Source organism: Aquila chrysaetos, unplaced genomic scaffold (genome assembly GCF_900496995.4).
Source record: "Aquila chrysaetos chrysaetos unplaced genomic scaffold, bAquChr1.4, whole genome shotgun sequence".
NCBI lineage: Eukaryota > Metazoa > Chordata > Aves > Accipitriformes > Accipitridae > Aquila > Aquila chrysaetos.
The window spans coordinates 7,791-19,613 of NW_024470387.1; the positions used below are offsets into that span (position 1 = coordinate 7,791).

At 54.1% G+C, this 11,823-nt stretch overlaps 1 protein-coding gene across 1 annotated transcript; it reads right to left on the reverse strand.

Annotated features, from left to right (window-relative positions):
• Window positions 1–286: 286 nt before the first annotated feature.
• On the reverse strand, window positions 287–7,988 carry LOC115338082 (translation initiation factor IF-2-like). Its single transcript, XM_030006521.2, has 7 exons — window positions 7,789–7,988; window positions 5,581–5,700; window positions 5,056–5,289; window positions 1,596–1,674; window positions 1,011–1,124; window positions 749–878; window positions 287–498 (listed from the first exon to the last, which is right to left on the reverse strand). The coding sequence occupies exons 1-7, from the start codon at window positions 7,986–7,988 to the stop codon at window positions 437–439; spliced, it is 939 nt and encodes a 312-aa protein (XP_029862381.1). The 3' UTR covers window positions 287–436.
• Window positions 7,989–11,823: the final 3,835 nt, after the last annotated feature.

Below are 11,823 nucleotides of genomic sequence, written 5' to 3' on the forward strand. Positions count from 1 at the left end.
CACTGTGCTGGGACCCACCGCCTGGCCCTGGCTATCATCTTCCCCCTACACTAACCCCCCCCCGCCCCACCAGTCCCCCTGGAGCCTTCCTCCCCCACGCCAACACCACAGGAGAGGCGTGGTTTGGGGTTTGTTTTTTTTTTTTTTGTAAAAAATGGTTTATCCTTTACATTTTTGTATAAAACCCAGGGGAGCAGCCGAGCCCCTCGCCCCCCCCACCCCGACTGCTGCCGCCTGGCAAGATACAACTTTGTGTCAAACTTTAAATCTAAAGCCCATACCAATGTTTTCTCCTCTCTACAGTCAATTGTCTATGCTCCTCCTTTGAACTATGACTTAAAAAAAATTCCACATATCCCCAAGATTTCTTCTGTCCCAGGTACAGTACAATGACGGGAGGGAGGCGGCTGCTTTTTTTTTTTTTTTTTCCTCCTCTCTACACCATTTTTTGTTGTCCCTTCTTCCCAGTCAGAGACTTGTGGATGTGGGGGATGACACCTGCAGAGAGAAGAGGAGGATTCCCATCAGATACTTCCCAAAAAGCTCCAAGAAAATCTCGATTCCCAGCGGAGTTTTGTGATAACCCAGCACAAACCCTTCCTTCCAGTCGGATCTGGGGAAGCAGTGAGCCGCCAGTATTTATGCCAAATTTCCGTGTGTCTTCCTGTATTTTTTCCCCCCCTCTTCTCACTAAAATTCCCAGTTAGGGACAGGAACGAGGGAAGGGGGCAGCAAGGACGATATCCACCTCCACCGGCAATGGTGGCTTTGATCAGGGAATCCAACTCTTCATCGCCATGGATCGCCAGCTGCAAGTGACGGGGAGTGATCCGCTTGACTTTGAGATCCTTCGAAGCATTCCCCGCCAGCTCCAGCACCTGCTGAGAAATCGGGAAGACACTCGGGATCCCGAGGGACGCAGGATTTTTTTTTTTTTTTAATTTATTTTATTTATATTTTGTTTTGGTTTGGTTTTTTTAAACGGAGGAAGGCAAAGCGTGGGGACCTACCTCGGCAGTGAGGTACTCGAGGATGGCAGCGCTGTAGACAGCAGCGGTGGCACCCACTCGCCTGTGACTGGTGGTGCGAGTCTTCAGATGTCTGTGGATCCGGCCCACCGGGAACTGGGGTGGGAGCAATCAACACCTCCTTAACACCTATAGCCCCCCTATATGCCATAGGCCCCAAGCGACTCCCCACCCTGCATGTCTACGGCTTCCAGGAGCTCCTAGAATGACGTTAATGACATTAACGTGAGTTTTAACGAGAGCACAGCTGAGGGAGACACAAAGCCAGATCCTCCTCACACTTTTCCCCATGGGATTCCATCATAATTATTCAAATTAATCCTCACACCCTCTCTGTAGGAGACACGGATCCTGCCCAAGTCAGGACACAGCTGGGAGCAAACAGCCCCTGCGGTTCTCGTCCCTCCATGATGACGACACAAATCATAAAACATTAAGTTTTTACCCAAAAAGAAAAATAAAAAAAGAGGGTCTGGGGCAACCTGCCCACCAGGAAGTGGAGGTTTTACTCAGAAATTCATGTTTTATGATGAGATCGGGGAACCAGCGGGCGCCACTGTGCCTCACCTGCAGCCCGGCTCTCTGTGAGCACGACACCGCCTTCGCCTTGGCCTTCCCGCTGTCCTTCCCTGCCTTACCACCAGCCTGCAAGAGAGAAACACACCTATCAATTAGTCTTAATTAAGCCAGAGAGACCTGCTGCACTGTCATCCAGAGGCAAGCATGCTCTCTGCCGCTGCAGGAAACTTGTGGCCTCTCGAACAACCCAAAATGAGGTGAATTCGAGGGGACAAGGTGGGGGCTCGAGGGGTGCGGCAGCTGCTTTATCACCCCGGGTGTCTCCCTCTCTCATTTCCTGCTACTGCTATTCCCATTATTTTTCAGTAAACGCCAAACGGGGGGAAAAGCAGCCCAAAGAACCCGTTTGGTTTGGTGGTTTGGTTTGGTTTTTTTTCCAGCAGTTGTGAGAACGGCTTGATTTCAGACTCATTTGCTCTGCTCTGAAGGCACGCGCTGACACAGGTCGCGCGGCAGGATGCTGTTCCTGTACATAGGAATTTGCAGCCCAGGCCTGTGGAATTCAAGGGCAATCCTCTTCCTGCTCCGGAGTGGAAAATCATCAGGGAGCCCCAGAAATCACGGATTTAATAAAAAATCGTGTTGTAGGGCACGGCTGAAACCCCAAAGTGCAAGAGTTTGGAAGCCACCAAGAAATGAGGAAGAACTAAACGTGGGTTTGCTGGGCTCTCTCACATCTGCCTTAAGGAAATAGATCCATTCAAGGGATATTGAAAGAAACTGTGATGTCACTAACAGCTAACGAGAGCCATTTCTAATGAAGGCGAGAGCAGCAGACGGATGCAGCAGGCCAGTCAGAAAGAGCCTGCGCCCTCCATGTGAAAAACCATGTTACCAACCCAAAATCTGGTCCTTTTAAGAAACAACAGAAACTATAACCCACAAAATTAAGTCTCCCAGCCCATGATGAGCGGAGAAGAACTGCAGAGGGAAAGCGGGGCCCTAAAACACGCTGGATACTGGTAATCCCTATTTTTACACCACATATTGATTCCCACAGTCCCCATCCCCTTCTAAAAGAAGGAATTATGGCTTACTGTGAGGGAGCTCAAAGCTGCCACCAGGCCTTCCCGCTCACTTAGGAGAAACCACAGGATCCAGAGATACCCAGGAGACCGAGGTGACGCTAATTGAGCGCATTAATCCTTAAAATAAGACACCAGCTTAACACGGGAATGTCCAAGATCCACATCCCATCCCAGCGAGGTGGGAGTTAACACCACGCGCTTGCACCGGCTGGGGAGCGCCAGCCCAGTTTAAAGGGGGAAATATTTAATCTGGAGGTGATAAAGCACAGAGCGGCGCTGGGCCAGGTTGGCAGGAGAGCCAGGCTGGCATCCCACGGCACCGAGCACAGGTGGGTTCTTCCCCGAGGCTGCCAGCGGTGATCCGGCTGTGGGAATGCTGGCACCTGGCAAAGCCGCTCGGTGTTTTGGCAGCCGACACCCGGACAGGAGTGTCTGCAGAAGCGGTTGGCTCTGGTTTGTTAGGAGAACGGCTGAGGGATGACTTGGAGACGTGTCTAAAATCGCTTTGAAGCGCCAACTCGACACTGCCTTCACTGCAGTGAAGCATCAGGAGTTACTTTTATCAGTAGAAAACATCATTCAGTAAAACTTAAAAAATCAGGAAGGGGGATTTGGGGATATTTCCTCGCTCTAGAAATAAAAGGCAGCTCTGGGAAAAGCCCTGGCTGTTCACACTGAGGGCTTTTATCAGCCAGCTGTGAACTTTCCCACTTCTCCGTCAAGTTTTCCAGCCATCAGCTGCCCGCCTGATGGTTCTTTACATGATATTTGACCAAAAAGAGGGAAGAAAAGTCTCACAGCAGAAGTACTGAGGGTTGTCTCCATCTTCACCAACGTCGAAACCCTCTGTGGGGTTTGCAGAGGAAACGCCGCAACAGTTTCCCACAGCTGAGCCGCCAGCGGCTCCCTGCGGAAGCTCATCACCCTCCCGGCCGCAGTCCCAGCGGAGGAACGAGGGCTCCTTGACAAACATAGCGTTCACAGCATGCAGGTCTCCTTCTCTTCCTCAGGAAGCAGCGCTTGTGGGGGCTAATTTGGGTCAGAAACAGCAGTGATTCGATTCTTCATCTGGAGGGGACCATGCTGACGGGCACAGGAATGCGACGTCTCCTTCCCTTCTCCCCACAGAAGTCACTCGCTGAAAGCACATTCCCATACCAAAACCCCACCGGATTTAACACACTGGATCTCTCACAGCAGGCAAACAACTTTTTTTTTTTTTTTTTCTTCTTGTTGCTTCAAACACGACTAAAATACTTCAAAAAGCAACTTTTTATCTATTGCCACAAGTTCTGAGATACCCTCTGGCAAGGGCTGCATAATCTCAAAGCGTTTCCACGTCAACCCTCAGCAACCCGGGGCCCTTATCTCCCGCCTGGGAACCTCCTCTCCTCTGTATCCTAACCAACAGTTACAGACCCTGCAACCGTGACTTCCGCAACTTTCAGACCCCAAGCCACACGAAGAAGGCATCAGGGAGGATTAAACCCCAACCTTCTCCCCCCACCGTTGCCATGGAATCAGTCTCTGCCGAGAGCCAACGCGCACAGAGATGTCAGTTAGAATCTAAACTGTGGAAATCCAATGCTCCTTGGGGCAGGGGCTACCTGGGCAAGGCAGCCGGGCCACTTGACAGACATCCTTCAGGCCACTCTGACCCGTTTTACACCCCTGACAGTCACTTCCTTACTACACAATCAACTTTTAAAATATATTAAGCACGGAGAGTAGCTGTAAAGAGGCAGTTTCCCTCCAAAAGCCGATGAAATAGAGGCAGTTTCCCTCCAAAAGCCGATGAAGTAGAGGCAGTCACGGTGTTTCCCAGCCTCCCCGGGAAACCTTTGACAGCACAAGGGAGTCACCGGCTCCGCCGCTCGCTCTCCCTCTGGCCCGATCGGCAGGGCCGGCTTTTTGGGAAGCGGCACGAATCGTCTCCCGAGGGGCCTCGCAACGAGATGAAGTCGGCGAGAAGCTTTGGTTACACAACGGTGGCGGCCCCGGGGACCACGGGGCTGGGAGGGGGGGTATGGGGGGGACAGCGGACAGAAGCGGTTTTCGGTGCATTTCCAGGCGCCCGGTCAACGGGAGGCTGCCGGGGGAGCCCCGCAGGAAGGGCAGGGAGCGGCGCCGTGCCCAAGGTCACGGATCGGTGACAGAGCCCGGCACAGGAGCCGCCCGTTCCCCCCCCCCCCCCCCCCGCCTCCACAGCCCCGGTCTCTCCCCGAGAGGAACGGCAGCCGATGCCCGACTCTGGGTCCACGCTGACAGCGGCGTCTCCGGCCCCCACCGGGCGGCCCTGTCACCTCTGGGCCTGCGGCCAGCCACCCCGGCCCAGCGGGGAAGCGGAACGTCCCGGCCTCGGCCTCCCACCGGCTCCGCTACCGGTCCCGGAGCCCCCAGAGGAGCCGGACCGAGCCCGGCCGCTGCCGCTGCCGCCGCCTGAGCCCTGGTCCCAAGTCCGCGCTGGAGCCGTCTCAGGAGCCACCAGACAATAACCCGCCCGAGCGCGAGGAGGGAGCCCGCCCTGCCGCGGCAGCCCCGAGCCAATCAAGGCATCCCATACTAGTTTGAACATCCGGCTACTGCCAATCCAGGCACCACTTCTTGCCCCCTCACTGGCTCCGCCCCGCGGCCCGTTTAACGGCTGTTTTTTCCTTTGCACACAGCACGCAGGGGTGAGGGTGGGGGGCGTGTCCGCTGGCTCCGAGCCAGTGGGCGGTGCAGCGGAGTGATGTGATCGTCTACCAATCGAAAGAGCCGGCTGTCTCCTGAGAGGCGGGGCCGGGCAGACAGACAGCTCGTGCAGCCAATGGAAGGAGAGAAGCCTTTCCCGCCCAGTCTCTCCCCCTGCCCCCCATGTTGTTTTTTGCGCAGAGAGGGGGAGGGGGCGGATGGGGCGCTGAGGGGAGCGGGGCGGCGGTGGAGGGTTCGCTGGGCTCCGCCACCGTGTCAGGCGGGCCCCGGGCCCCGTTCCGCGGACGCGGTCCCCATCAGGGCCGTTGGTGTGTCCCGGCGGGTCTCCCCGGTCGTGGGCCGGGGTCTCCCCGGGCACCGGGGCTCGGCTCCTGAGAGGGCCCGGGGCCCGCGGCCTCTGTAGGCCTTAGGACCACTCCGTACACCCCCGGTATCAGCGCCCCACTTCTCCCCTCCGCCCGCTTCAGGGGTGGACGGAGTTTCCCACCCGCTCCCCGCCCAGCCCAGGCGCTGTCATCACCTCCACAGCCGACTGAAGGACTTGGGCCTGAGGCGCAGCCTAGAAAGACTTAAAGCTCGCTTATAAACTGCTGCGCTTGGCCCAGCCCGGCCGCTGCCTGTGCCAGCTCAGTGCCAGGAGGAGGCGGCTGCCGGCACGGGCACCACCGAGGTGAGGGGAATCCTTCCCAGGTGACGCTGAGGCCCGGTGGTGGCTCTGAGTCCTTCCCCATGTGTTTTTCAGGAAATGCAGAAAAAAAGGCTGCTTCTGCCCCGTAGGGTAAGAAGGGCAGTGGCAGTGAGGTAACACAGACCGTCCCCTCAGCCCCAGGGGAGGGATTTGGGCTGGGGCTCATGACACGGGGGGACGTTGAGAAGGAAAAGGGCTGGTCGTTGGTAACGGCAGGGATAAAATACGGCCAAAAAAAGCCCCAAAAATTCCTGGTCCAGACTGTCACGGGACGGGGAGGGTAGGGGGTGTGCTAGGGAAGAGTGTGTCACGGGAAATAAAACCTTTAATTTCTCAGGATAAGCCCATTCCAGCGTCAAACCGAACCCAATTTACGCAACAGGGTTAATTTTATACGAGAAAATTTGGATTTTAGAGAGCAAGGGTCAATGACTTAACAGGAGCAGCTTCGGGAGCGTTAAGCTCCTGCGCGGCGCAGCCACTGCCTGAGGATAATGGAAGGAGCTCCCGAGCCTGCCCTGCCCCAGGTAGGGGAGTGCCGGGCTGGGGAGGAGGAGGAGACGAGGAAGTCACCTGTAAGAGTCGGTCAGAAAATCAGCATTGTCTCAACATTGTCATCAGGAACATGAACAGTACATTACCTGACAACGGCCTGTTTGGAGCGCAGCGGCCAATCCCAAGGACAGAATGTGCGGTACAAGGCTCCTGGAAGGTACCTGGCTAGAGCCCTTAGAGATAACCGCATAGCTACTGTCAAAAAGGATGGATTGCAACCGTTGCCATAACATCGATGAAGAAATCATGAACTCTAGATGAACTTTGCTTCATTATAATACCAAAACACACCTCCTGGTCGAAGGCTACCTGCCTCCAAGACTTACCACGCCTCGGACACCGACCCTGCGCCTGCGTGATAGCCTCGCTCGAGAAGGGCGGAGATATGATAATTGTATTCCGAGAGGGGCGGAGACTCCTGAGGCAGAGGTGGAGCAAGGTGTGTTACTAAGCATAAAAGATGACTTCTGAACAATGGGAATTTGAAGCTTCCCCACCAAGGACCACGACGATCGACGACGCAGCAGTAGCTGGATCCGGGACTGTTAGGACGTCTTGAGATCAGCGGTGGTAGCTATAACCTCTCTTTCTCCTCTCTCTAAACTTTACTTTACTTTTCTCCTTCCTTTCACCCATCTCTAAGTATCACGTGCCTCTTCACAGGCAATACAATAAAGTTTTACTGTGTGATTACTGCTATCCCCTTTGGTGTTGGTCACCTTAATTTTGCACTTTCAAGATCGTAGCAAATGAACCATCACGAGTGCACTGAGTGGACCGTGACAGCACCTTTGCCCCGTCGCTGTCCCACCCTGGGTGTCCCAGACGCCTTGGCTCACGCCCCACCCTGTGCCTCAGTTTCCCTCCAGTGCCAGGCAGAGTGGGGGGGGGGGGCCCTGCCCCTCGCTGCAGCTGCTGTGGGGGGTGCCCGGGTGACCCTGCTGGGGGCCCTGAGCCCCTCCCTGGCCCTGCAGCTGCTCCCACTCCCCCCTTGGAGGGAATGCTGGCTGCACCTGCCCTGCAGGCAGCAACTGCTGTGCGTCCAGGGCCCCCCCAGCTGTCCCCCGTCAGCCCCCCCAGCTCCGTTCGGGGAGGGCTGGAGCAGCTGCCCACCCCGGCATCTGGGGGACGTGGGGGACGGGGTCCTCGGGGACGCCGCCAGCTGTTCCCCAAGGGGCGAGGGACCCCGGTCGGAGGGGATCCAGCCCCCCCCCACCCCGCCGCCAGGGACAGGGTCAGGCCAGGCCCTGGCTGCCTGCGGTGTTGGGGACAGGTGGCGGCGGTGGCGGCCGGTTTGCGGTGCTGCGGCGGGCGGCAGCGGCTCATGCGCAGGCGGTTCCCGCTCGTGTCCTCAGATGAGCCCGTGCCCGCAGGGAGCCGCAGAGCTAAATGCGGCGCGGGCTGCGGCGCCTGCATCACCGCATGCCGCCCAGACGCGGGCCGCCTCGCTGCTGGGGGCGGCATGGGATTGCTGACACCCTGCCCGGCACAGGCCGCACGCCGCACACATGGTGGTGAACGCGCCACGCAGCCGTGTGCGCGGCGCACACGCCTTGTGCAGGGCATGCATGCCTTACACATGCCTGCTCACACACCACACAGCCGTGTGCGTGGCACTCATGGCTTGCCATGCCAGTCTGCGCACACCAGCGTGCTTGCGTGAGCCGTGCCAAACCCTCCTCCCTCCCCATGGTGCCAATCCCTTGCACCCCCAAGTGCCCCCCAGCTCCCCGCGGTGCTCCCCGCAGCTGCCCCGGCTCCGGGGACCCCCTTTGGGGACAGGGCCCTACTTGGGGACAAGGTGGCCCCTCAACGTGCCCGTGCTGGGGACTCCGTGTGCCCCCTCTGTGCCACCCCAAACCCTCAGGACACCTGTGTGTTACCCCCCAGAGCCCCGAGGGTCCCCAAGAAACCCCCACAACGCCACTGCTGTCCCTGCCCACCCCATCCCTTACCAAGATGGTGGCAGTGGTGAGACCCTCTTGCACCAGGGACAGTTGGGGATCCCCCCCCAAACCCCCCCCAAGGAGCGAGACGGGGCCGGGATGGGTTTTTCATTAACTTTTCCGCATACTTTTTATTTGTTACAAACATACAATTCTTTAAATATAGACTTGTAAAACTCCATTTGCAAAAATCTGCTACGGTAAGGAGTGCTCGCTAGCATGAGGAGTTCGTCACGTCGGGCGTCGTCTTTGCTAGTGGTAAAGTCCAGGACCTGCCTTCGGCAACCGCCGGCCGCTCCCCGGCGTCTCCCGAAGCCGCCCCACCGGCCACAGAGGAAGGGAGAGGGGGGGGGACGGGACCCCCCCCCGGGCGCCGGCAGCCCCGCGCTGGGCCGCCTAAAGTGCATGGTTTGCTTTATTTTTTGTTTTTCTTTCATTAAAAAAATAAGAGGAATAAAACTTTCTTCTTTCGTCAGGGTACTTCAGGGTGAATGTTTTGGTCCCTCAGCAGATATTGGCCGAAGCCAGTCCCGGCCCCAGTGGCTCTCGGAGGAGGATCTGGCTCTCTCCCATGCCGATGCTTTACCAACCGGCCGGCACGTTTCCGCCTCTGCCTGGGGTGAAACACGTGCCGGGGACGGGAGAGCCACCTGTGCCGGACCTGCTCTCAGCCGTTGCGTCGGCATTGGTGCCGCTCCGAGGCCAGAAATCCCCAGGGCCTCTCCTGCCCGCCGGTAACGCCGTGGTTTCGAGGCCTTGATGCCCATTATTTTCAATACCTTCTTAGCACACAAGTAAACACTCTTGCCGGGGTTGGAAAACGTCTCCTCCCTTCCTTACAGCACTGCTGCAGGGAGAGAACCCCGGGAGGCTGCGGGACGAGGTCGTACACAATCAGAATCTACGCTTACGGATCCACCGCAACAGCTACAGCCCTTGCGCTGCTGCTGCTGCTTTGCATCTTGCTTGTTTGGTGAATAAAGCTGAAAGTGAAGTGGAAAACTTCAAAGAGCAACATGAAAAATAAAGAATAAATCTCAATAATTCACTTTACACTCAAAGGGTGTGCCCACGTTTATATACATCCAGTAAGAATACTTATACTGTAAAAGTATTTGATTTTCCTTTTGCATTACCTTAACTTGCACAGCTCTGAATTCCTACCATTAAATTATCTATCTCCAAAGTACACAGTTATAATGTGACTAGGGGTTTTTGTGTGTGTTACGTAATGAGGAGGAACACCTGGCCAGCTGCGCTGCCCAAGAGAGGTGCTACTGAACTGCCAGGAAAACACACCATTGAAAGCCAGAGAGAAAGAAAGTACTTCAGAGCACTCCGTCAAAACGTCAGGAAAGAAAACCCATAACATTCAGTTGCCTCTCTTTTTAAACATTTAGAAAAATACCTAACTGCTTACATACACCTCATAAATGATATACTACAGCTATTTGGCAGTTACACTTTAAACAATGCAGGTCAATTTGTAAAATCCCCAGTGCTGCAATACCTCAGACTACCAAAAAGGACTGGCGGATTTCCTAAGGCTTTTGGCAGTACTGAAGCACGCAGAGCAACACATTTTCATGTTGTCGCGACCGTTACAACTGAGAAACCAAAGACCAGCGATGCCATCAACTTTAGGAAGATGGGCTGTGCTTGGGTCTTTGGAAGGAAATTGACTTTTTTTTTTTTTTTTTTCCTTTGTTTAAAGAGAGTGAAAAGTCTTGTTACTGATGACTTCTACTGTCAAGTCGATCACCTCTGAAGATCCACTCTGATGGGAAGTTCATAAAAGAAAATTTCTTTGAGTGACAAAGACTTCCATTTTGGAAAATCTCTTTCCAACTGAAGTCAAAATGACACGCTGTAGGTTAAAGGAAAAAATACATTACTGAAGCAGTAACTCATCAAAAACAATCAGGACTCGCTGTCACTAGTTACAAGGCTGCCAGTGCTTCCTGGGAAAGCCTGGAAAACACACAGATGTGACGCCAATTTGTCCTGTTTTGTCCACGTCTCTTCTTTGACCTCGATTGCTTTTAGCACAGATGCTAGTTATCTCAGTAAGGTTGTCGAGTACTCCTATCAGATATTTTAAAAAACTCACGGACTGCAAAAGCATAAAGCTTTTATCATGAAAACAAAGTCTGTTTCTTCTGAACAGCTGAACTCTTACGAACAGTTTCTTCCCTCTTTTAGTACAAAATTATTTTCACTATACCATTTACTAGCAAGTGCACAGAAACAGAAGATTATGCTTTCAGGAAGAGAAAATACACGGAGGGAAGTAAACTTTGCATAGGTGTAACATGCTCCAGAACAGAACTTATCTTTAGTATTTGCGTTACAATATTTCACGTAAAAAGATGTAAAAGGAGAGTTGGCACACTCTTAATGTTAAAGTCCATACTGCAAGTACCTTTGGAAAAACGCAGACACACATCACAGACATACCTTGTACTTGCAGACCACTACGGATTCTTTCCATCTGTCTCGTATTGTCATGGCAGAAGAAAGGGCAACCAGGGCGAAACAGTGCCAGCTGACATCCAGCTGAGAGAAGAAAAAACTCATTAGCATAAAGCTGGGTAGGAATCCAAAGCTGCCTTTTTTTGTGAAGGTTTGTGAAGACAGTACGACGGAGCAGAGCAAAAAGTATTTTTGCATTTTTCAGACAACCGTGCCTTTTTTTTTTTTTTTTTTTTTTTGACTCATCGGTAACTTTAGTTTCGCTAGAACTCACTTTCCTAGATACACGCAGGTGACAGACATAGAGACCTACGTACATTTTCTCAAGCCTTAGTATAGCCAAGACTTCCTCACCCTATACATCACAAGTTGAGTATTTTTGCTAAAGAGCACAGCAACACATCTGTCCTTGCGAACTGCCTCGTTGCAAAAAAGGAATGATTTTTTCCAGGCCGTTGCTCCAAAAGGTCAAGATCTTTTAAAAACCGCAGTTGCGCCACCAAACCCGCTCAGGGTCCCTGCTAGCTTTTGACTGCCCTGACATTTGACAGGCACACGCTCCATTCCATCTTCCAACAGCAAAAATACGTTAATGCTCTCGGACCCAGAGCGCAACCCTACAGATGTCCACACACACACCCACCCCTTGCCGTTTTGATGAGGAGCCACCGAGCATCCCTGCGAGCACAGCCGCAAGCGCCAGATTGGTTTCACCTACGCCGCGACTTACCGTTTTCAGTGAATGTAGTTTTTGACACTTTAAACTGAAAACCGTATCTTGACGCTTCGCCACAGCAGAAAAGACGCATAACTAGAATGCTACAAAAATGCAG